The 25891-nt window shown below is 38.6% G+C and overlaps 1 protein-coding gene across 7 annotated transcripts in view; it reads left to right on the plus strand.

The window, feature by feature from the left end:
* CCSER1 (coiled-coil serine rich protein 1) overlaps nucleotides 1-25891 on the plus strand; it is a 436344-nt gene that overhangs the window by 205029 nt on the left and 205424 nt on the right. For all 7 annotated transcript variants that reach the window (XM_071808258.1, XM_065837729.2, XM_071808257.1 and 4 more), the window contains exon 7: nucleotides 343-420. In XM_071808258.1, the coding sequence (XP_071664359.1) occupies nucleotides 343-420 (78 nt within the window). The remainder of the gene's footprint in view (nucleotides 1-342; nucleotides 421-25891) is intronic.

Genomic DNA, 25891 nt, shown 5'->3' on the forward strand with positions numbered 1-25891 from the left:
CAATATATTGCTTTTCTGTTAAATTTGCCTTCTAACTTTAACATTGAGCCATCAAAAAAAAAAATTCCAAGAATATATATATCATAGATTGTTCTACATTAACAAGTTGTTGTATCCTCAGTTATCCTCTTGTATAACTCTTTTGTAGGCACAGTACGTTTGCGTATTTGTGCATATGTTTCCATCTTGAATGGGGAGCTCATTTAAAATACAGAAAATGCAAAGTACTTACCCATTAGTGATAATTCAAGTTAAATACAGTACCGAGTGGAGTTGCTTTGTCCATGTATTTCTGTTGGATTTCCAGTGTTGGTTTTGAGCTCTGTCTCCTCTTTGTTCCAGAGCACGGAGATGAGTCCGGCCAGCAGCACCGCCTCGCTGCCCGTGAGCCCTCTGCCCGAGGAACCCGCCTTTTTCAAGGTACCGTTCATTCCTTCCATTGTAAGCACTGTATCTGAATTTTCTGTTATCATGAAGTGCTATTATTGCTGCTTCCTTTGCTCTAAATTACTGTGATAGCAGCAGATATTCTTTTATATATATATATGTATATATATATATCATGCAGTTTTCAAGAAACACCCAGAATAACGTTATTGGTTTTGAGAGGGTTATTTTTCCATCAGACTAGAGGTATAAATCATTATTTATAGGACCATGTTTTTATCCATCTCATCTGCCAGTGATACACTTGGATATGTCAATTCCTGTGTATGTGCACATGTCATTTTTCTTCAACAGATTTTTCTTTATATTGCCTTCAAGTACATCTTTCAATGAAGCGATGATTAGTTACCACAAAGATGCAGGGGATGTTAAAGATTTGTCAAGAACTGTTTTGGCATGAATCTGGCATAAGCCACAGGCCTGTTGTTTTAGTTGGTGTTAATAATAAATGATGGGACAATATTTGCAACTGCGTAAGGTTTAAACTTCTCTTTCCTCTTTGGGGGTTTAGTGTTTTCCACAGCCCTAGCTCTCAATCAGAGAGCTGTGCCAAGATATTAGAGCACACGTGTCTCTTTTTTTGCCTTGGGAAACAACGTTAAATGTATATTGAAGTCTACTCAACATTATAAGGCAGATGGGGTAGTAGTTGTTTCTCCCCGTGCCTGGGACAGCACTCAGGTGCGGCACTTGCAGAGAAAGGAGCTGCTCAGCGCAGGTGAAGGGGTAAGAGGTAAGAAAATCTGGCTTGAAATAGTTGCCCTCGTGCTCCTTTTCTGAGCTGGTCAAACGCTGTTTGCACCAGGAGCACTCTGGCAAATCCACCACGGAGCCTTTATTCCCTTCTAACGGAAATGGTGCTTGTGTAGCTCAGAATGGGTTGCAAATGACTCGTTTGAAGTAGAACAGTTGCTCTAATTAAAAAAATGAAAGTATTTCTTCATATTAAAAGTCTTCCTACTTTATATTTTATTGTAGAAAATGGCAAAAGAAACTGAGAAAAAAATACAAAAAGGGCAGGAAGTGTAATTCAGTCTTTCCTTTTCAGTCAGTTTTCAAAATGGAAACATTTTCCTTTTGGAATTCAAGTAAAGTGGAGGCCAGACCAGGAAAAAGTCAAATTCATCTCTCAGCCAATGCCCTGAAGTAGAAATAAAAGTAATCTAAAGTGTACCAGTTTCTGTTATTTCTCCCTGCCTCACTCCAAGCAAGAGCAATATTGTTCCAGTAGTGTTGTGAATGGCTGGGTTTACAAGCCATAACCCTCTCCAAATACTGTCAGCCTGTACTATTGGCTTTTGATGATGGGATGATGCATTTCCCTCAGCAACATGATAATAACCTTTCCTACCTCCTTGCTGTAGAAATGAAGATTGAGAAGGAAATTGTGTTCGGTGGTTCTGCAAACACAGATGTAATGAAGCGGGGCAGAATAAACGCTGCGTCTCTTTGGGATAGCCGGAGATCTCGGAGCTAATGAACTTTTATATTAGGCTGTGAAATGAAACCAAGTTCGCAATCATACCTGGTTTTATACCACAGAAGTCTGTCCTTTCTTGGATATTGTCAATTCATCTTCAAAACAAAGTCTGCATTTCTGCAAATCATTCCATCATGCTCTTATTGCTTCCAACTTCACCAAAGCAGCTGCTTGCAATTTTTAATCCCAATGGAGATGTACTCTATAAATACAAAGGAGGACCCAAACTTGTTCAAAAACATTTTAAGATTTTGAATTTAATATAGGACAAATCAGAAGCAAGAAATCCCATGGGAGGGCTTGCATAGTGCGTCTCAGCTCTGGTAACCCTGAACTCAGCTGCCATTTTCACAACCTATTGCATGTGCTGTGACAAGAAACAGCGCCAGGAGGATCCAAATGGGGTCAAGCCAGACTCAGGAGTATTTGGAAGAAAGTCTTTTCCAGTACAGCAAGAGATACTCCACCTCAGAGCGTTATTTTGATGAAATCTTTATGCTCTTTTTGTGTTAAGACAGTACCTTTAAAGGAGTGCCAGTGATACTCAGCAAAAGGAATAGAAACACTGAGTAAGAAATAAGGGTAGGCAACTCCAACGTTATTTCATCCTAAAAGCAACCCCAAGAACAGACAGCACACTTTTGAAAATCATTCCCAAACCAATTTTGGATAGAATACTCACAGGAATTTCTTTTTAGTGAGGGATATTTTTATGTCAAATTTCAGCTTTCAATCCTCTGCTGTTTTCTGTGGTTAAAGCTATTTATTAAAGCAAGATCACTTTCTGTATTATGGGAAAACTTTATGTCTTCTCCCACAAAAGAACATCACCTTCATTGGTTTTACACTGAAACTTTCCTGTAGGGAGAAATCTTCTCGTGAGCAGAAGTTTATCCTTGGGTCCCTGTGTAATATTTCTTGAAGAATTAGAGCCTTATCTTGGGGAAAAATAACATTATGTCTCAGCTGAAAAATTTCAGAGATCAGAATTTGAAATACAACAGAGCAGAATGGTATTTGTCATGCAGCCTTACCTGGAGTGTTATTCTACATTATAATAGCAAAACTGGCTGACTCAAACCTGAGTGACTTTTACGTATGACTACTTACATCTGTGCTCACGAGCTGTAATTAAAAATAATCTTGCCTTTCATGCAGAAGAAGGGTGAAGAAGTGGCTATTTCTGAAAGGTCAATTTACCAAGCAATGTCTAATTCTTTTCTTTAGAACTTGTTCCTTTTTCCTACTCATTATACTGTGCTTTATTATAATAGAATTTTTTATTTTTTATATTATTCTAAAATATAGTGACAAGCACTTTTAAGAAGGGATCTGTGGCAGCCATTTAGTATATAACATATCTAATATTGCCTAATTATGCATTTTCTGTTATAATGAGCACCAATCTCTGGTTATTAGCCACAACCAAGTTGTAAATAGTAACCATAATAGTGATTTATTATAGCAATGTTTAATTGCATTTGAACTTCATTATTAATCTCAACCATGCTTTACTAATTTACATTAAACATAAGAAAAATCCTTACATTTCCTTTCTGCTTTGAAGGAGCTGAGAATTTCCTTCAGCTTTTATTATTTTAGTATGGTCTGACTTGTGTAATTAATGCTCTTGATGCTCATTCCCTCAGTAAGAAATGGAAGTTGCAGCACAAGCAGCAAAACCTAACAGTCCTTAGCAGTGGTACCACTGCTGTAGGTCTCATAAGGTATAGATATAGGTTAAATTAAGTCTATACTAAGAGTTTTGCCACTTGTCCCGCAGCTGTGCAGGCTCCGTAAATGCAGATCTTTGCAGTCAGTGATGGCCACGACTCTCAGCTCCTCACATCGGTGCATACAACTTTGACAAGGCATACATTTTCCATCCAGTCAATAATCAGATGAATATTTTTGGTACAGGTGTTTGGAACAATCAATAAGACAGTCTTTTCTGAATGATTTGTAGTTGAGGAAGAATTGATCCCGCAGCAGTGGTGTTGGGTGCCTTTGGGTACGTGCGCTTGCCCGGCTTCGCGATGGAGCAGGCAGACAAATCCCACTCTGCACACAAGGTGGTGTTTCTAACATCGCTGTTTCCTTCAGGGTCTGGAGCTCAAGGTCTGGTCTGAGAACCAGATATTTCAAGAGGGGTAAGAGCTGAAGGCTCTGCCACCCAAAATGCGGGACCATTCGGGGAGATCTGTGTGAGCTCAGAAGTACAGTCATCCTGCTACAAGGACATTTTACAAGATTTAGCGCTTTTTTAACCTTTTTTTTTTTTTTTCCCTTTAAGAAAGATAAAAACAAACAAATTATCTATCTATCTATCTATCTATCATCTATCTATATAATCTATAATCTGTTTATCTATCTCTCATCTATCTGTCTGTCTGTCTATCTATCTATCTATCTATCTAATTGCAGGAAGCATAGGTGCAACATGTAATATCCCACTGTCACTGCTGTAATTACTGGACGAATCAGGAATGAGACTGAAAACCCCACCTGTATTACCTGATTTCTATCTGCCTCTATGCCTTGGATCATAGCTGCCTTTCCCAGGTTTTGTCAACACGCATTCTCTTTTATTTTAGTATGTTTTCCTTAATTTATTGAAGCTTTCTTCATAGAGCGAGGGTTAGTTCCATATTTCAAAATTGCAAGCCATTGGCTTGGGCAAAATCAATGCTTTTAGTGCTATAAATTCGGTTATTTCCTCAGTGAACCACATACAGGAAAATGATTGATGTCTGTTTTATTAGACGGAAACACAGATGATGCTTCAACCAAGAGCATGCAGAAGGATCATCATTACTTTTTTTTGGTTAACAGGATTTCCAGCGTAACTTAAAAATTAATATAATCAGTCCTACAAGGGTAAATATTGGGCTCATTTGGGTTCCTTCCCTCAGGCAGACACACAGTCACACAACGAATTCCGATCATAGCTCCAGGGTAAGGTTTTCCTGCTGAGCGCTCTGTATCTAAGATTAAGAAGTCATGAAAGCTGTAGCATTCCAGGTTGCTGAAAACACGGTATCACTAAGACTACAAAAAAGATTTTCTTGAAGCTCCATGGGAGGATTCCGATATCACCGCTCAGCACTTAAAGTTCTTCCTCCTAATCATCCTCATACAGATAGTAAATCCTCCTCGTTTCCCACGGCCAGGACTCACAGGCACAAGTAAATCTGTGGGAAATACCATGAACATCTTACTGACCATTTTAACCCACCGATTATTTCAGAGGTAAAAACGTGAATCCGTATTGACCATTCCAACACAAGCGTGTTTTTTCTGTGGTTGCATTGCTGTAGATGATATCCAATTGGAGTGTTTTCATACTGTTCATTCAATGTCATAAAAGTGTAGGGCTGTTTGCAACACAGACGTTTTCAAATTGAAAACACACGTTAAAAAGTTCCTTTAGTCTTCTATTAAAACACATGTAAACAACTTTCCCAGTGTCTGAGTGACATCAATGACCCAGCCACACGTTTTCAAACATCATCGCTTACTGTAGGAAATAGAGGGTTGTCATTTTAAGACTGTTACCAAGTTGGGTGTCTCAGAAGCACAACACTGAAAATATCTGTCTGGTTTGGGTAATGCTCTCCTAGAGCTTAAGGAAACAGATATTTTGGTGAGCAATTTAGACACCTGAAATCAATGGCAAGATTTAATTGCTTGAACACAGACACCTGGTGCCACTTAAGCACCAGCTATATCCCACCTCTCTTCCTTCTGCCTCTTTACAGGAGCAGACGAAGAGCTGAGAGGTGAGGAGCGTGGTTTTGCAGAATTTTGATATTTTTCTTGTATTTCTGTTTGTTTTCCTTTGATTGTGTCTGTTGGTCGTGTTGTGTCTCTTGCTAAGTTACAATCTCCCTTGCTGAAGAAACTGGTTATGTTGGAGGCTTTGACTATGTGATACAACCAAACTAAGAGAATTCTGATTGGGATTTTCTAAATGTTGTTCCTTCTCTTACTAACCCTATGCGTGGTTGCACAATGTTCAAGCTAGTTCTGTGTGAAAAAAGTAGTTTTCCCTGTATTTAAATACTGGAAGTGTACATGGTTATAGTATTGGGGTGGATTTCTCATTTCTGTATGTTGTACTCAGATTTTGAGCCATAGCATGTGCATTCCTTTTACTCTCTGCTCTGTGTCTCGAATCCAGTGAAGTTCAGTGCACTGATGATTAGTAATGAAATATATTTGTGTATATGGGGTGAGCTTTTTGTACCTCATTATTTGTTCAAGAATTGTTAAGTTGTCTTTTGCAAGTGAAAGAACATCTTTGCTTGTCAAAGGTTTTGTAAATGTGGCTAAACAATTTGGCTCTTAATCACAATCCAGGAAAGTTGTGTCTTATGACACGTGTAGAAAAAGAAATCCGTTTATTCCGGCTTCTTTGTTTATTAGAGATAAATAAGGCTCCTGGAAGGTATTGGGAATGGAGACAACGGAAAGTGTGAGTTTTATTTCTTGTTAAAATGCTGAGAACCAGGTCTCCAGGCTGTGGATGTGCTGTGTTGTTGCTGTGGGGAACACGGGTAGGAAAACACCATTCCTACTTCAAGGAGCTTACAGATAATTGTCATAATTTTAAATGGCAGTTTTTAGATATTGTACACTTATAAACACTATTTTAATAGACAGATATGGATATGATTCTCTTACAAACTGCCATGAAAAAGAAAAGGGGAAAAGAGAGCACTGTGTTAGTGATCAAGGGAATTGATAACAGGAGGGGGAAGAACCTGTGAACAGACTCAGACACTTGATTCTGATCAGGTGAATAATGAATAAAGTGTTCAGCAGGTCATGGACAGAAACTCAAAGGGAACACAGAAACCAAGAAAGAAACAACTTCTTTTCTCTTGCATTTGTTATCTTCAAGAAAGGATGAATGAGAAGGAATAAACCACTTTTAGTTTAGTGTTTTCTAAGGGGTTTGAACTTGCATGGCTCTAAGGGAAGAGCTGTAGACTATAGTGAGTAGCCTTCTGATAGATCTTGGCATTTGAAACAGGAGTTCTGAAATACTAAATTGAGCCTAATGTAGGCATAATGGAAAGAAGTGTCACTTTAGGTACATGACAGATTGTGGACACGTTGGTTCTCAGATCTCTATCTGCAAAACTTGATGTATGTTTGTTCTCATAAAAAGCAGCTTTCCTTCATGAGAAAACAATCATTTAACTTCATAGGATCCTTCCAAAGCAGAGCCAAGGTTCCTATTTCTGCCCAAGGGTGAAGCTTGATTTAATTACATAAATCATTTCATGGAAGTAAAGGTCAAGAAAGAAATCTTTTAGATGAAACATAATTTGGACATAATTTGATGTTTTTTGCCATGTGTATGATCATTTAAAATGAATAATCTTTACAGGTCTTTATTAATCCTGTAAGTTTTTTGCTTCACTCTCCTCTTTTGGATATCTTCATCCTCTCTCCATACCCACAGAATGGCTGATTCTGGTACTCTCCATCTGCCTGCTATAATCCTTCTCAGCGATGCTGACAAATTCCCATTCATCCTCAAGCAAAATGAGAGTCCCCTTATCATGACAAGAAAAAAAACCGCAGGATTATTTGTCCATAAATTAAACCAACATTATTATTTGGTTTAATCTATTTTATAAAGTGGCGTGCAGCTCTTAGACAGGAAGAGGCCCTTAGAAGAAATGAGATTAATTGGGAGAAATTAACAAATGTTATGAAACTGTCTTTTATATATATATATATATATATGAAAATACTGCAAGCATATAAATGCTACTTGCATATCAAAGCTCTTGAGCATGCAGATTTGATGGGACTGATCATAACAAACTTGTGAGATGTATGAAAGGTATAAGTGCCCTTTTGTATTCAATCCCTTCTCTAATATATTTACAATTCCTTTTTTTGTGGTTTGTGGAAATCATAATTGCTCACCTGTTCCTAGGAACATATCGCACCTCCCTGTGGATGGTTCAGGCAAGCTGACTGATGCATAAGAGCATTCCCAGAAGGGTCCCAAAAGGCAAAGCTAACTGAATCCAAGCGCCTGCCTCATGAGGGAACAGATTAAGTTAAATTGGCTTATGATTATGATTTAAAAGTGCATCAAATGTTCTTTTGCAATGTATCCAAGAGGTTGCTGTTTGACTGTCCTGTTGCAGCAGCTTCATCCCTTCAGGCTGTATTGGCAGGCTGAAAAATGTGACTGAAGATGATGTTGTGGAGTGAGGCTGATTGATTTGGGCAGTGCCTGGATCCCTCTGGGTGCAATTGGTTTGTCAGGAGGAAGGTGAGAAGGATCTGACTGCAAACGGGCAGCTTTTGGTGTCGGCACAGAAACAAATAGTCAAGAAACAGTTGCGTGACTTAAGTCAAACAAAAGCTGAGAAGCAAACCAAGCACTGCTCTGTGTTCGGAGAACTTGGAGTGGTGGTTCTGTAGATTTGGGGCTTGTTATTTCACACGGCAAGAGCCAAAGGGAGTCCAGGCCCGGCCGCTGCTGCATTCCTGGGTGGTTGGTTGTGTCGAAGATGTCCGGTTTGAGATGGGTGGCTGGTGAATGGTTGGATGGGTGTCACATAATGTCAGATAGACCATTCTGCTGCTCTCCTGTGTAATGAAGGAATGACGTCTGCCCAGGTGCCTTGCAAAGCATGATCTGTGCACTGTGGGACACCGCTGACCAGGAGTTTGGACCAGTGACTGAAGCAGTAATTAAAATTACCATCCTAGTCAATGTGACTGATGTAGTTTGTACCTGCATTAAATTAGTCTGTAGGCAGATTAATGTAGAGGAGACGCTTTTAACCTGACTTTTCTGCATTACAAGACTTGAGAGTGTTGCCAGGGAAATTAATCAAAGGGTTCAGCAGGAAAGATGTCCCTGCAGATATATAATACAATATACACAAGCTGCGTGGTGCTACTTTTCTGCCATGCTGGCCTGTTATCAGCAAATATTTTTTGTGTGTATGTTTGAGATGTAGTTTTCGTAGGATCAGCTTAGACTTCAGAATGATTAAAGGAAGTTACTGATGAGTCCTTTGGGTTAAGGAAGTGGATGTTCTTCCAATGAATCGAGTAACATCCTCATACCTTGGTATGGGGATGTTATGTGGGCGAAACCAAACGAACCTGACTCTGTCGTGCTGGGACTAATGCACCATTAGACTGTTGAGCAAAATCGAGCATTTGGCAGTGTACCCAAAGTGTTTACAACCAAGATGTTTAGTGGAGTTTGCCAATCTTTAGGTTGAATCAACAGAAACCGTCTTTCTTTGCCCTGCATGGGTTCGGTTTATCAGGTGGCTCTTTCCATCTGTGGTTTTTGGGTTTTTTATCCCTGTTCATCATTTCACCTTCCTGACTCCTTTTTGTCTCCGTGATATCAGCTGTAACTGAACAAAATTATTGCACAAAATACCACATGGCTAGCACAAGAAAAAATCTCTATAAATATTTTACTAAAAAAAGTGTTCTAATACCATCTGTGGTGTGACATTTGATGTTAATCCTGTTTTTTAAATACACTATATGATGAGAATCACTGCTGGTATGCGTAGAGGGGAGTATTCCTTTTGTCCCATTGGAAAAAAGATGTCATGAAAAATATGAGCATCTTATGAGATTTACTAGCTTCTCAGAGATTGGCTCTTACTCTTTTCCGGTCCTTTGGGCAATTATGGTTTTGAAGGGAAGGATTTGGGGTCTTGTTGGGCTTCTTACTGAGAGCTGGTTGTATTTCATAGTGTGATTCTTGTCCCCAGAGGTGTCGTTAGGAGTCTCCTCCAGAGAAGGTTGAACTCCAGTTCTTCCGCTGTTATTCAGTGCTGAGGAATGTGCTCCGTGCCCTTGACGAGCTGTGATAGCTGTTTCTGGTATTAAAACTGTTTGGCATAAAAATTAGCATTTACAGGTATCATGGTGGTATAAACAAAATGGCAATAATGAAACATACATCAAAGAAACACCTTACAGAAATTACTGATGTTTATTTAAGGTGCAACTCTAGCTGTAAAATTATTGAAGAGTACTGAATAAAAGTCTGATAGATAAAAAGACTACAAAAGAGCTTTAAAAAGATACTAAACCCTACTCAGTTACCTAGGAATATGATGATGTTACAGCCTTAGCAAAATGATATGCTTGTAGCGATAATATTGTTTGTGTGACAACTATCATCTCATTATGAAGAGTAAATGGAGGACACCACTGGCATTTTAAAATTCAATTTAAAGTCTATATTGTTGAGTAGTTCACTCCTCATCTGAGGAAGGATACAGCAAGCATTAATGTGTCTGCTTAACTTCCTATGTATTTTTTTAGGAGTATCAACTATTATTTATATACCAAATGGGAACATGATAAGAACTGCCTGTAAGCCAAGAAAAGCTACTAGACATACTGAGATTTGTGGAGTACCTGGTCACCAGGAGAAAGGACTTATTGTCCCGTTATGCTGGCTAACCCAGCAGGGCTTAGATAAAAGTTCATTTCCCATTTGTCGTTTGTGTGCCCTTCTAGTCCCATTTGGTTTAATTTGCTGCTTTACTTGTCAGGGGACTGGAAGAACTCTGTCTCCTATGAATTGCTGACAAACAAGAATTAGCTGGGAAAAGTAAAAATACATAATTTTAGGGCGACACATCTCTTGACAGTTGTGTATTAAATCTCTGTTATTTCACTAGAGCTTATTTAAACAATTATTAGGCTGCAGCTATTAGACTTAAAGGCATTTTTTATATTTTAAACATCAGGTACATAGGAGATTTAGGCACATTTTGTGATGTTCTGATCTGTGTGATTCTCTGCCCAACTCTACTTGACAGCACATGTTTGGTTTGTGAGCAAGGACCCTCAGTTTTGTTTAAGACCTACGATGAAAACATAAATGTGAAGATCAAAGATCAATACCATCCATTACGATTTGAACTGAGAAGACTCAATAATCCCGAATAGAATTTGATAATCCAAAATGACCTTGTTTCAAGCAAGAGAAGTTGTCTAGAGAAGGAATGTAAAGTGTATCTGTGTAGTAGATGACGTACAGAATAAATTGTATGCTTGTCAATCTTTATTACCTGCCCGAAATTCTTTAGAGTATTTAAAAAAAAGTCACTGCAATAAAGTGTGTGTGTGTATATATATATATATAAATATATATATATATATAAATATAGTACAGATTGGCAGGTCTGCCACACTCTGTTGTGCAGGCATGGAGTCGTTGGGTCATAGAACACCCAGGAGTTGTGAAGTTCCCTAGTTCTTTTCTTTAAAAAGTAGATCATTATTATTATTCTTCAATGTGGAGAGCAGGGATGGGCTGGAGGAAGGGGGAGGTTTGAAAATGTTCCAATTTAAAGTAACAAAATAGAAGGGAAACTACACCGTGGAGCTGTGAAGAAGTGGCTTAAGCATCTTGTCAATGGCAGAAAATCCAGATTTAAGGATTTTCCACTTTGCACCGTGGTGCTGACTTCTCTGGCCTAATCTTCTCAGACCTGGTGTAATCTCAAGCTGCCAGGAACAGCAGTGACGCTTCCAGCCTTGTTTCTCTGGTGCCATCACCCGCCAGATGCCCGTTTGATGGCACACAGGATCTCGGCTTGAGTGAAGGGCAGGACCGTGTCTCTTGGCGCAGGACCTGCTCGTTCCATTAAACCATTAATTGAACTGCAAGTGACTTACAGTAAATGGTAATACTTTATATTATTAGTCAAACAAAACTTTTTTTTCCTTGTGTGACAGGCTAGTGCAGAATTATCTGAATGAAACCTCTTCCAGGAACTTTGTGGGTGGCAATGATCTGGTCGAGAACACCTAAGCTTACAGGTTGCTTTTCTGTGCACGGAAACAGAACGTTTTTTACCAAAGTCCTTATAAAGTCCATCTAAACAACCAGCCATTATTCTGCTTTAGAGCAAACTCCACGTTCTTGCTTTAATTCTAGCAGAGCCTTTTGGATTGTGCGAGTTAAAAGCCTTTCAGACTTCTTTATGGAGTTTTTAGGAAGTTTAATATAAAGTTTATTTTATTATAAACTCTACTAGCAGGCTCACTTGGGAACTGATTTTCCCCGGATATATATCCACCCACAGATACAGGTATATATTTCTTACAGAAATAGTTGCTGTAAACATGCTGTCGATTCCTAGGCTGCTTTATTTTCAGATTGCAGCTGCTCTTGTTCCGAGCTGCGTTTGTGTAGCTCTTGATGACACGGTGTACTCATCCTCTCCTTCGCCTTTGTTTCCTGAAAGAGAAGGCCAATAAAGGAAAAAAGGGGAAAAAAAAGTAAATCAGATGTCAATCAAAGGCTCTTGTCAAGAAGAAGAAAGGACTGCATTTACCTGGCATTCTTTTCAACAGTAGCACTGGATTCTCCTTTCTCTTTCTGTGTGGACAAAAGGGAGAAGATTGCAGGGGTGGGAGTTTCCATTTGTGGTTGACAAGAATGTGTTTAAATTGCAAATAGTGTAAGGCTTGTGCTGTTTTAGTGGTTTATTTCTAGAGAAAGGTGGCCGTGGGTTTAAGGTACAAAAGCGACAACTGGAGGATACAGCAGTTCTGTCCCAGGGGCTGCGTGTCTTCTGGGGGGCGGTAATGCAGGTGATTCCAGATCTACTTGCAGAACTGCCAGAGTACGTGTATTCTTTGTAGTGGTACAGTAACACTCATTTTATTCATCCTTTGAAGGGCTCAGAATGCAGCCATGGTAGATGTGCAAAATATTAGTACTCGCAACTGTTCTAGATGCCAAAATAGGTAAGAATAGGGCAGTGGACATGGTCCTGCAGGCTGCATATTGAAAATCATGGCAGTGCTAATTGGTTATAAGAATATCAATTCACATCGCATAGTCCACACTGGCATCTGACCCTTTGACTGCTATGAATGTTGTCATTCAATTACAACTTTTTGGCAGGTCTGAGGATGCTCCATCAAACTAAGATGAGGTATGGTGTGCGTGGAAGGGACAGGCAATGTCTTGCCTAATACAGCTTTGTCTTAATTAGTTTTTCCCTATCATGAATGTGACAGAGGATTGACACCTTGCATTACAGATGTTGCAATTAGCTCGCTCTAGTTGTTTTTAATCACATGCATATGATAAGATTTAAAAACCTGCCCTAATCAGTAGTTTCGAGGAAAATTATGTTCCCCTCTAAGTACATAAAAGCAAATTCACCAGCACTCCAACTTAAAATCTTTTGCATATTTGTAACAATATTGTGGTTGTGTTGTAGTAATAGCAATTATTTCTTTCTTTAAAAAAGAAAGTTAGCATTCCTTTATCTGGCCATGCCCAGTTCAGAAGAAAAAGTTATAATCTGCCGTTTTTACTGCCAGTGTCTTTATCTGTTGTACAAACAGAGCTTAAAAAAATGGAAGAGCTGAAGTGGTGTCGTGCCCTCAGATACGCAGGGAAATGACTTTAACAAACTTGCTCTTGCGGAATGAAGAGCCATCGCGTGGCAACGAGACGGCTTGGATATTGTGAGTGTACTGTAATGAATGTTTGCTAAAAGACAGCACAGACCTGTGAGCCCCAAAGGGACATTTGGTGAATATCCAGAGCATCTTATTTGTACCTGAGAGATCTGTTTAACCTCTCTGATAGGATATGGATGCAAGATAATAGTTCACAGAAGATGCATGGTACTTTTTAATCAGCAACAAGCTAGGTCTGTGGAATATGATATTTGAGTAATACGTAACATGTGTTTTACACCCAGGGAACATAGTTATACAGATAAAAGATCTGTCAAATCATCATTAATTTCTAAAGGTTTCCAAAACCAAAAATGAGGTGCGGGAAGTGCTTCACTTAACAGTCCAAATGAGCGTAAATTGTTTTCATTTAATCCTGATTAGAAAAATCTTGTGATTTTTACCAAATTTTTTCAAGATGGTGTCATTAGAGCTCAGTTCCTGTTGTACTTGTTCTCATACAGCACACTGGCATCTCCCTATCTTGATTCTGCATTCAGTATGACTTTATTACCCGATGTTACATAGCATTAGTGTTTTTTGGAAAGCCGAAATGATATCTTTCAGTTTGAAGTGTTTTATTGCACAGCTGATTTTTTTACACGTACTTTTAAAACCAGTTTAGCTGGAGCTCAGATGATGAAAGATACAAGTTTGATGCCTGATCGTAAACTGTAGCAGGATGTAATCCAGAGCATCCCTTGCCGGGGGACAGCATCATATTGTCCATCGGAGGTTTTTACACCCCACCTTCAGCATGAGTTGGTCCCTGAATCGTGGTCACCTTCTGACAAGGGAACCCTCCTGAGAAAATGAGAAGCCCCATCTGGGTTTAGATCCGTGCCGAAACATCAGAAACTTCATTGACTTGTCTTTCCAGACCCAAACTCCATGTGTTTGTAAGTCTCTTATCCTTTGTATTACAATGAAAGTCTCCACATTTTTGTGTGCTTTTAAAAATATCGGGAGCTTTGCTGAACGATGAGAAGTGTGAGGATGGAAATGCTTGAACTGTTTTGTATGATGGGAGGGGATAAGCTGTGACTTGTGCCTGCTGATAGGATGAGATGGCCAAGTGCAGTGGTGAGAATGAGCCAGAGCATCTTGGCTCTCGAGAGGGGAATCGATGGGGTGTAATCCCTTTCTTGATTCTTTCTTGTCCTCCGGTGGCTCTTTGACCATTCTGTGTTTAAAAAAAATACAGATACCTTCTTATAGTAACTTCAGCTACATTAAAAGAGGAAAAAAGTGATCCATATTTTAATTTCTGTCATGAAAATTATTCTAGTGACAGAAAGCAGAGATGGAATGTCTTTGTCAGTGCGAAGGTAATACCATCTGGTATTGAATTTGATTATTATATGAAGCTTCGAGTAAATTTTTATTATTTTCTGTCAAATCTGTTTCAGGATATACACATTCCTCCATTAAATCACATTATGATTACCATTCTTTTGATAGTAGGTACCATATAAAGTCATAAAACATTTATGAAACCTTAACTAGTGAAGCTTATATGAGCTGGTGATCCATCCTTTCTGTCTTAGGAGAATGAGTACTACGCTCGGCTATTTTCAGACGTGGGTTAAATGGGAGAGGCACAGGTCAAGTGCTCTGCCAACCACGTGTGGGCCATGTTATCTGAATTCAGAGATGGAAAATGGTACAGAAATCACATATAGTGATCATAGCATTGTCAGGGGAAAGGAAAAGAGCCTAAAGTATTGGGCATATTCACCTTTCTGTCAAACCCCACGCTTTTCATGTAGCATCCAGAGATTTGGCGTCCTCACCTCCTTGTGCCACCTCATTTGCTCTGACCCTTGATTTTCAATCTGCAATTATCATATTCCCGGTGGGAAATGCCCCTTGGCTTATGTTCCTGTCCGGGTGCGTTCTCTACTCAAGGCCCAGTCTGTGGGGGTTTCTTTTCCTAGCTCATTAAAATCTTGTCTCTTATGGTCTGTAACATCAAACTCGTTTTCCTTTGCTGTCTTTTCGTTGATTTGAATATCTCGTCCTGCTGGAACTGCAGTTTTCCAGCAGGGCTGCCTCTTTAAAAGAGTCTTGAATACTCGGTTTTCAGCCGTGGGCATTTCTTGATGTAACCCTGCCTTGATTCCTTAGGCCATCATTTCTTCTTGATGATTTCCGCAGGATTGCCTTTCTTCCCAGGGCAAGAATGAAAGATGAAAACTGCACCCAGTCTTTCAGCAAATTACTTTCTTACACATCGGGAGTTCGGGTATTTGATAAAACATTCATTTTATGTGGTTGTACAAGAAAATTAAATTCTGCTTGTACAAATATGGCATTATTTATATTACTGTGGCTGTTTTGGTGTTGATTATTGTTGATAAGAAACTGTGTCTGAACTGGGACTGAGCTTAATGTGTAGGCAGCCTGTCACCTGTATCCATCAGCAACCGCATACACTTTTTGTATGTGGTTTTTGTTTGTTTGGGGTTTTTTTTCCCAAGAATTGTAGGATTTCATTTTCAGCCACTGGGGAGGATTGTATAGTTCGTGTCTGTTTTCAAATGTATACATTTGTATTGTGTATAGCAGGTTATGCTGTCTAGAAATAAGCTGGCTTATATATATTTTCTTCTTCTGTTGTGTCGCGTATATATATTTTGAATATATATTTGCACCTTCTTTAGCACTGAGAAAAGTGATTGAGTCAGCAAACTTCCTGTGCAGCAAATGGTTTTTTTGCTAATGAATTAGAATTGTATTTACTTTCGGTGACTAGAAAGTTAATGCTGTTTGATCTCATTCATACTTAATGCATATATGCTACTTCGCTTTTAATGAGCTGGATTACAAAGGCTGATAGCATTCCTAAAGCATTTTAAAATAGCTGATTTGTATCAGTGCAGAAAGGATTTTCCTTGCGAGGTTTAGTAGAGAATTTGCAATAGGGTTAAACAGTAAATAATTTATCTGATGTTTTATGAGGAGTGAAATAATTTAATCCTTTTGTTGACAGATTTGGCTACACACCAGCAACTTTACAAGTTGTGGGAGTGAGAGTGAAAAGTTATAAACCCACCAGGCAATAAGATGCAGAACAGATCCTGCTCTTGTAGAGAGACAGATAGGGGCTGCCCAGCTTGATCTTTATGGTACCATAAACCACTGTGTTTCTCACATAAATTGCTTCTTGCCATTGAATGAAGAAAGTCTGTGCCGCTGTTTTAGTGGAGGAGGTCTGCTCTGGGGTTTTTGTTTGATTTGATGTCTCTGCAAAATCAGTCTGGCTTTTTCTGCTCTCCGCAACCTAAGTTCATCTCTCTGTAGGACATAAAGAATTACTGCTCAGCTCTGGAGGTGTAGCACACAGGCTTGCTACTTTGCGTAGGCCCATTAATTTTCATAACAAGAACTAAGTGTGCTTGTACCGGTTCAAACTGTCAGTGACTGAAGTTGCAAACAGCTCTGGGGAAAATAAATGGGGCAAACCCTCCATCGCTGTACGACTCTGGAGATACGCAGGGGGTGAGAAATTGGTTCTCTGCATATTGTGGAAAAGGACCTTGGTGGAGGAGCGGATGGTGAATTTTGTGCGCAAGTAATTATGTTGTTTTGTTAGTGCTTCTTTGCATGCATCCGTATGAAGCTTATTAGAATGACAGCAAATTTCTTAATGCTTTGGAATTTGGCATACCCTATTTCAGATGTAACTGGCATTTTAGAAATGAAAGATGTTGAAGTGTTCATAGACTTTTGCGTGAATTCTTCTGTATATATGGCAGACCAAAGAGGCAAAGTGGTGTCTCTCCCTAGCACGGAGGAGAAATTATTTGGAGGCACCTTTTAATGTGATGGAAACTTCTGTGCAAGTGAGTCATTGGATCAACAATGACAGTAAATTCTGGCGTTTGCCTTGAAGATGTAACCCATCAGACAGAGTGCTTACTACCATCTTGAAAGATCAGGACCCCATTAGGACAGGTGTTTAATCATATATATAGATATGGAAATACATTCTGCCCCTGGTTTATAGCCTTAATTAAACTCCTCATCCGCAATCTGAAAGGCACTGAAGGACAGAATCTCCACAACGGCAATTTCTCAGTCATTCTCTAATTGTTGTCATAGGATTCTCACATGTCTAAATTCCTTGCCGGGGGGAAATAATCAGATGAAAACATGTGTATTTCCACAGCAGTTTCACACCCGGTTGATTTTTCTCTCCTAATTTTTGTTAAAACTTCTGCTCTTTAACTGCAAAATCAACCATTTTGTATTTTTGGGAAATAGCAGTTGACTTTTATAGGACAAAGCTAACGCCAATGGCGCATAAATATAGCAGCAGCCGAGGAAACGATAGGTCTAAATTCCGCTTGCTTTTCTGTCAGACCAGAGGTGTTTGAATGGGAAGTTTTTGCGGCGTTGCCATGAGCAGATCCACTCTCAGGAAGAGTTTCCCAGCACTCAGTGTCCATCAGCTGGACTTAACCTGAGAGCAGGCATCTTCTTTCCTTCAGATGTTCATTTCATCTCCAAATGAGGAAGTTAACTGAGAAATAACCCTTTCTTCCACTCCTGATGTGCTGACGTAAGCTAATTGTTCTATGCAATTTGAATTGAGCAAGGCAACAGAGAAGTTATAAGCCTGAAAACACATAATTAGCTGTACAAGAGGGACTGCTAACAGTTCTTAAACCAGGGTCTAGGTTAATAGGCATAATCTGCTTCTTATTCTAGGTACATAAATATATAGCCTTTAATATTTCAGGCTTATTTTGCTGATTGTTTTTCAGTACTTTGCTTAGTTTAGTCTCTGCCTTGCTCTTGCTTTTCACGGTCAGGACTGATGCTTGGGTTTGACCTTTGTTTAAAAGGTAACTAGAAAGAGCATGAGTATAGGACAGTAACTCCTTTTTCTTGGAAATAAATAAAGGTGAATGAAATCTTGCACATCTTTGGAGTCCTAAAGACTTAATTTGACATGCAGATCAATGATATTATTTGCATAAGTCATTTGTAATGAACGGGTTATACTGATGAAAAATATGCATTTATTTTTCAATATAATATGATTGATACCATACCTTTCAATATGGATTTCAAAAAGACATACTTGAGAAAAGGTAATGAAATACACTGCGGTGAATAGAGCACTAATAACACACCGAAGGGCTGTGTTACCACCTTTAGAACACATTCTAACTGCTTCCTTGAGAAACAGGGAGATTTGTGCATTAATTTATAATTTATTTTAAATAATATAATAATATATAATATATAACGTAATAACCGTTTTTCTTCAAACATAAGTATTTTAAACAAAATAATAGTTTTTATTAATGTAGTTGTTCCAAACACAGAAGTAAGCATAATTTCCAGTGTTTGCATTTTCCATGCCAGGTACCTGAAAACTGGAGGAATTAGAATTGGGAGTTTATTTTGAAAGTGCAGCTCATTTGTTTCTGTCCACACGTATATAATTGAATACTTGAAGAATCCTATTGCTCTTAGTTTTTAAAACAAAACAAAACTAAAGCTGTTGTGTAGGTGGCCAGGTACTTTAGCAACAGCTTTTGTTGTCAGTACGACCAACCGAGGACAAGTGGTAGAAGTGGGTCTGTATTCTTTCCACTGCTGGTCTGATATAAATAGAATAATCAGTGATGCCAGGGAACAGTATTAGCATCATTTACAGATTCAGTGACCAATTCAACAGGGATTTTCAAACTATTTTCTCAACAAGTCAACAAATTATTTTCCTACTGTGTCTTTATTGTGTAAGACACAGTGATTTACAAAACATCTGAACAACAGGAGTAAGAATTCTAAGCGTTCGCTGTACACATGGATTCTGTTGTGTACCCTTATAAAAAGAAAATGGAAGGTATGTAAATCAGTCTCATGATATCTCAGAGGACCATTCCAAAATGGTGTTAAGCTGTTGTTATGGTACAATAATAAATAAAGCAGACTTGGTGAACAGAATGAAACTTTTCGGAGTATTTGGACTGTAACGCAGAAGGAAACAAGAAATGTCATCACTTGCATGGGGCGTTTCCCACCCTCTTGATCTCTCTTTATAAAACAAATAAAAAACCCCAAACCAAACAAAACCCAACCCAAACTCCAGAATCATCTTGGATTTGTTGCTTCTGTTTCACTTTGTTTGTTTTCCCAAAGAGATTTATTATGATAAGTGATAAACCTTTTGAGTTAAAAGACAAGATAATCCCCTTGCTAAACAAAACTGCATGATTGAATCTAACGGGGCTTACTCCAGGGCAAACACAACTTTTCCGAATGGTGAATGGCTCTTCAAACAGACAAAAAGCAGCCTTTACATTAAATCTGTGTTATCAGGGGCAATTACACTTCAAGTTCAGGGGGAATCAACTCAAATAGGAAGACAAAACTGCTCTTCAGTGTCCCTTGTGTTACTGCCTTGCTTGAGATTGGATTCTGAACCCCAGTTCCACACCACAGCCCCCAGAAAACTGCATGTATATTATGTAATATACATGAGAACAAGATAAAATGACAGTAATTTGACCATCTCCAAAACATGTGGCATGATCAGTCTACGTGGATTAGCTGAGCTACAGCTAACTTTATCCTATATATATGAAAAATGGTGGTGTTGCACAAATTTTACGGACAGAGAGGTTTGTTGTGTCTTGCATTGGTGCAGTTGCTGTGTTTTCTGTAGCTCCAATAAACACACTGTGTACAGTTGTCAGATGAGTACAGTGCAGTGGGTTTGTTGTGTTTCTCTGTTCGCTGTTTCATGGCTTGAGCTGCACAAAATGTTTCTCCTTACAGTGGAGTAGTAAAACATAAAATGATTCCCAGTTCACGTGTTGGACCAAGTGTTGCATTTCAGTCGCGAAGGATACTGTTAGTGCCTCATAAAGATTATGTACGTGATGGAGAATCATGGACATACTGATTGGAAATCGCTATTAATCGCTCCTGAAGTAACAGCAACAAAATTCCCTCCATCTGTTTCAATGATTGAACGTAAAACCTGAAATCTTATCAATAAATATTTTCAGGTTTGGTAGTGTTGGTTCACCCTGACCACTCTCAATTAACTGGAAACCTTTGGGGAATATTTTAGTAGTTCTTTGTGTTCGGCTTCCTATTCTGTAAGATTGTAATAGCAACCTGGGCTGTTGTACGGCTTATTTATTGGTACCGTGAGCCACAGTGCAATAGCAAGGTCTGCCTTTATGATAACTGTGCAGAAGACATCCCAAGAACCTCTGGCTATCTTTATTTCTTTTTGTTAACCCTCCATTTGTGATACTTTTATAAACCATAATTACAACAGCAGTGTGAAAATACCCAACAGCATAAGTTGGACTTGACAGTATCACTCTCAACTAAAACCCCGTGGGGCAGCTTGCCAAGGGGAACCTTGCAAAGCTTGTACGAAGGAGCTGTTTTCTTAAAAGAAGCAAATAACAATGGACAGTTGCTCTGTTGTATAATCAGAAAGAAACTTGCTCTTTTGCACTAGAAAATTCAAGAATAACTGGTGATTTGTTTGAGAAAACTTGTGAAGAAAGAATGGCTTTGAGCTAGTGGGTGTTGGGAGTGACTGAGCAACGCAGCTCATGAAAATAGAATGGTATGTGTTAAATACCTAACTCCTGAAGTTATAGAGCCTAACGATACCTAACAATAGATTAAAGAGAGAACTAATCAGGAAAGTAGGGCTTAGGAAGATTTACTGTTGCTTAGAGTGAAGAGAGTGTAATGAAAATGATAAGGTAGTCACTTGATTGCAATAAATTATTGAGGTTACAGAGATTAGACCTTAAACCATTTGTGTAATGATGAAGGGACCTTGAATGTGAGTATGTTCTAGGCCTTCAAATGTTACAAAAATGGATTGTAGAAAGTAATCCTTTCTTCAGTGGGACTTTTGCAGACTGACCAAAGCTCTTAAGCTAATTTTCCATTTTTTTCCATCCAATTCTACTGCTACTTTACCTTGGGTCTTTTACCCGTTGTTATTTACAAAATAATTTCACCTGTTGTTTTTCTGCAACTTTAAATTACCACAAAAATATGTGGAAATGTGTTTGCTAGTCTGGGGGTGACTGGGAAAAGAGGCCTACATGTTTCTTAAAAAATTCCACTTGCCAATTAACATTTCATTAGAATGCTTGAGTCAGAGTTAATTTGCATTAGGATTTATTATCTGAGCAAACCTGACCTATTAAACCTTCTAAATCTATTAGTGTCAGCTAACGGCATGATTACAGAAAGAGTGCACGCTATGCCATAGCAACACGGCTCTTCCACCAAATTTTTAACTTGAAATCGCCATTATGCTGTTTATCATGGAATTATTAGACGTGATAAATTATTTTATGCTAGCCACTCTCGTGTCCATCTTCTTAATACCATCCTTGTCATTATAAGTGCCTTTAGCCCTACAGGCTAATGAAAGGTTCCCATCTCAAGTCTGATTACCGCTCTAATGTTTTCCAGGCATGCTTGGTGATGAGCTTGGCATATAAAACGATTTCCTACAGTAATAAAACTAATTAAAGCAGGCAGTCATCCCCACATCACTCTTTAATGAATTATAATGAGCTCATTAATCTGTCCGGTCTCACTCACCACATCTATTGGCCGGGCTGCTCGGAGGGTATGTCAGGATACAACTCTTGTCTGGGAAAGAGGAACATCAAAATGCATCTATTTTCCTTTTTTTTGACAAAAAAAAACCCAGGAGTCAGCAGAGGTCTGCTCAAGGGGAGTTTGGTTTCTGCTCGCCACAATGGGAGAGGGTAAATAGCTACGACCCTGCAATGGTGGCAAAGTAAGAATGATGCAGGAATCTAACAGTGAGATTGCACTGCAAGTGACAACGTCATTAATGCCTCTGTGGCACGCGCAACTTACTTAAAATATGATTTACAAATAATGTTTTAGTAACTGGATCTCTGGGAAACTGCCTAAAGAATATAACATCAAACTCATTTTTGGCTGAGTTTCTTGGCGTTTTTCTCTGTTTGTCCAAAATGAGCAGAGGAGAGGCTGCAAGGTTGGACTCCACACTTCCGTAATGACAGATATTAAAGAATTAGATGGTAAGATTTATGAGTGGAAAGAGATGATTCATATGAATACCTATCTAGAAGAACTACCTATTTTTTCTTAGATTGTAGCCCTTCAACTTTCCTCATCTGCAGTCTAGTAAGTAATAGGTAATCACAGCGACCTGCCGGAGTTAACTAGTTCTTATTAGCCCTCGGATGCTTTTAATTCAAATCCCACAGGCATAATTACAATACTATTACCAGGCAAATTAATCATTACCTCCGTTCATTTCATGTATTTTAGTATTATTTAGAAGTTCTGAAAAACATATGCTCCCAGCGTATACAAAGACAGTAAAGCAAATACGCTGCTCCGAAGCAGAAGCAGCAGCCGTACTCACCAGGAAATCTCCGTTGGTGTTGTCTCCGCTTTTTGCTTCGTGACCACTGTTGTTTCCCGTGGTATCTTGATATTATGAGGGTTTTTCTTTGTTTCTTTCTACAGAGGAAAATTTTATAGAGACTACCCGCTCCTAAATAAATGTTTAGTTCATTTTTAGGAAAAGAACGATGTCGTTCAGGTTTCTTCTGCAAAACGTATAGACTCGAAATATTCCAATATAGGGGGACCTGAGCGTGTATATTATTCATTGGTTTCCTACCTGAATCATCCTGGTCAATCTAAAAATGGAAATGAAAAATATGTGAAATGTAAAAATATATTTTGTCTTTTGGTTGTGCACAAGAGGCCGCTTGTTGTGTTTTTGCTCGCAGCCGGGAAAGTTCAAATCGCTATGTATTTAAGGCTTTTCTTCTGTCTAAAACTTCCTTGTGAGTCCAAGAAGCAGGAGAAAGAATATTTTAAAGCATGAATGTTGAATTCAACCTAAAATAATGGAAGTGGCGTCACGTTTTTGAAGGCGATAGTAAACTAGTGTGGTGGATCGAGGGAAGGTTCTAGAGGAGCCAGAGGGACCGTGGCTGAAAAACGAGCGTTTATGTAAGGCAAGTTCTCTGGATACGAAGGAGTGCGTTTACTGGCTTGGAGGTAATGAAACTTTCTGAAAATGTGGCATTTGGCAGATATTTTTACATCTTGGCCAAAGTGTTTCTGTCATTCTGCTTGGTGGAAAGAAACAGAGACATAGCAGTGAAGTGTGGCTGCATTTCAATGGTGGGTGAAGTTATGTCTGTACGAGGTTATAGATACAGATATTTTCTGATATGAGTCAGTATGTGTATTAAGTGATCAAGGTTGTTTGCATGTAAGAGCCTGAGCGGATTTTGATTTTGCTGATTTGGTACTAGAGCAGAATATTAGATATGAATGGGCTATTTTTCCCTGATGTTCATGACAGTTCATAGGAGAATCCTGAATTGCTAAACTTCATGGTTACGGTTTAATGTAAAAATACAATAAGCAAGTCCAAAATACCAAACCAAACAATCCCACCCTGATTATAAAAGGTTTTCTTTGAATTAATAAGTAGCATTAGGTCTTCCAGAGCATTTGCAATGCTGTAAGATAATTGTTGTGTAAAGAAACCCTCTTGGCAAATAAGGGTCTTGTAAAAAACAAAACCAAACCAAACCAAATAGATGATCTGTGTCTGTTTCTACAGAAGTATATATACCAGCAGCAATGGGGCAGCTGAGATTTGGGTAGAACACAGTATAGAATTGCATTAGGTTTTATGAGGATTAACACACACATGAAGAATTGCAGCCAGGCAGTTTGTTTTTCTTGGTGTGACTGAAAGGGATTGATATAAACTGATGTAATATGTAGAGTTGGAGTGAACGCAGAAAGGGAAAATATACTGCTGAAAAGTCATACCGTGTTCATCTGTTGTGGTGTAAATATATTGGGGAACCATCTCTCAAATAATAGTAATAATAACCAATAAAACTATTCATGATCTGACAAAAAAAAAGCCATTTCTGTAGACACAGACTGTAATATCCAGATGTCTACTCACGTGAATCATCTCAAATATGTAGATGCCTTTGCTTTTAATGAAAGCGCGTGTGTCAATGCGGTACAGGTAATTGCAAGTGGGGTCTCCTTCCAGAGACAGGTAATGGTGCTTCTCTACAATTTCTAGTAAGATCCACCAAAAATGGTATAAAGTGAAGCACAGAAGATATCCATAATCCTGTACATAGTCTGGACTCCAGCACTGCTGACACAAACATCCTGTACAGGTTAAAATAACCTGTGTTTTCTGAGTGTTCAAGATATTCAGAAACTTATCAGTTTTGTTGTATGAATCTGCTGCATGACTTAAGGGAAGCTTCAGCTATTATGGCATTTATATAGCTTTCTGAACCTGACATTCAGCTTTAAATTTCTTAGTTCGGTTTGTTCCAGGATGATATTTTAAAAGAAACTACATCCTAAGTAATTGCTGATGTTTGTATTACCCCAAGTTGGTAAACAATCTGCTTAGCATTGGAAACTCGGCACATTTATCAAATGAGTTTTATAACATTCTAATTTTATGGTGCTGTTTTGGCAGTGTATTCTGTTTAGTAGCAAAGGAAAATTGCAGCAAATCTATCTTCTCTAATACTTGGTTAGTTCTGTTTATAGTGCTTTGATTACAGTAAGCACAATGTGCTTATTTGCTCTGAAGTATGAAGAGGTGTAAAGTAAGCTTTCCAAATGGAAATGATTGAGGGGTTTGGTACTTAGGCATAACCTGCTGCAGCTGTCTTCACACATCCAGTGCAGTTTGTCATCTTTTGACCCAATCTGATGAGAGACACGTTTGCTATTATGTTCAGCATTTTCCCAGATAGATAGAATTAAACTAAAATAGGGAAATACTAAACTGACAAATAGCAATTGCTGTTATAGGCTACATCTGAAGTGAGGGTGCTAATTCGTAGAAGTATGAAGATAAGTCAAAGAATATTCTGATCATAAACGTGCAATAATAACAGCAGGTCCATAGTGAGTATGCAGCTAAATCCTGCAGTATTTTTACAATATCAGAGAATATAAATGAGGAAAATACAATGGACATTTTGCACACAGCTGCTTTTGCGTTTTTATGAAGCACACCTGGAATTTAGACTGCAAAACTGTTTGATTACCTGCATTTAATAAAAGTTTGAAGAGACAGCACTTCCTTTACGGAGCGTGCTGTGTCTAACGTTTCAAAAATGAGCAGTTATTCTGCTGCTCTTTTTATCAAGTATTTGCAGAGTTTTGGACAAGCCTGTTATGAACATACTGCAACGGAGAGCAGAATAATTACCCTTTTTTTCATAATGAGATCATGAACAACATTCATAAAAATAATGAGAATATCATATAACACTTAATAAGTAGCCCATGTAATTAATTAAACTCAACAAAATGGCCTCAAAGCTATGGTGTGTACCTGTAGATTATGAACACATGCATAGTGTACGATTCAATTATTCG

Source organism: Patagioenas fasciata, chromosome 4 (assembly GCF_037038585.1).
Source record: "Patagioenas fasciata isolate bPatFas1 chromosome 4, bPatFas1.hap1, whole genome shotgun sequence".
In the NCBI taxonomy this organism is placed as follows: domain Eukaryota; kingdom Metazoa; phylum Chordata; class Aves; order Columbiformes; family Columbidae; genus Patagioenas; species Patagioenas fasciata.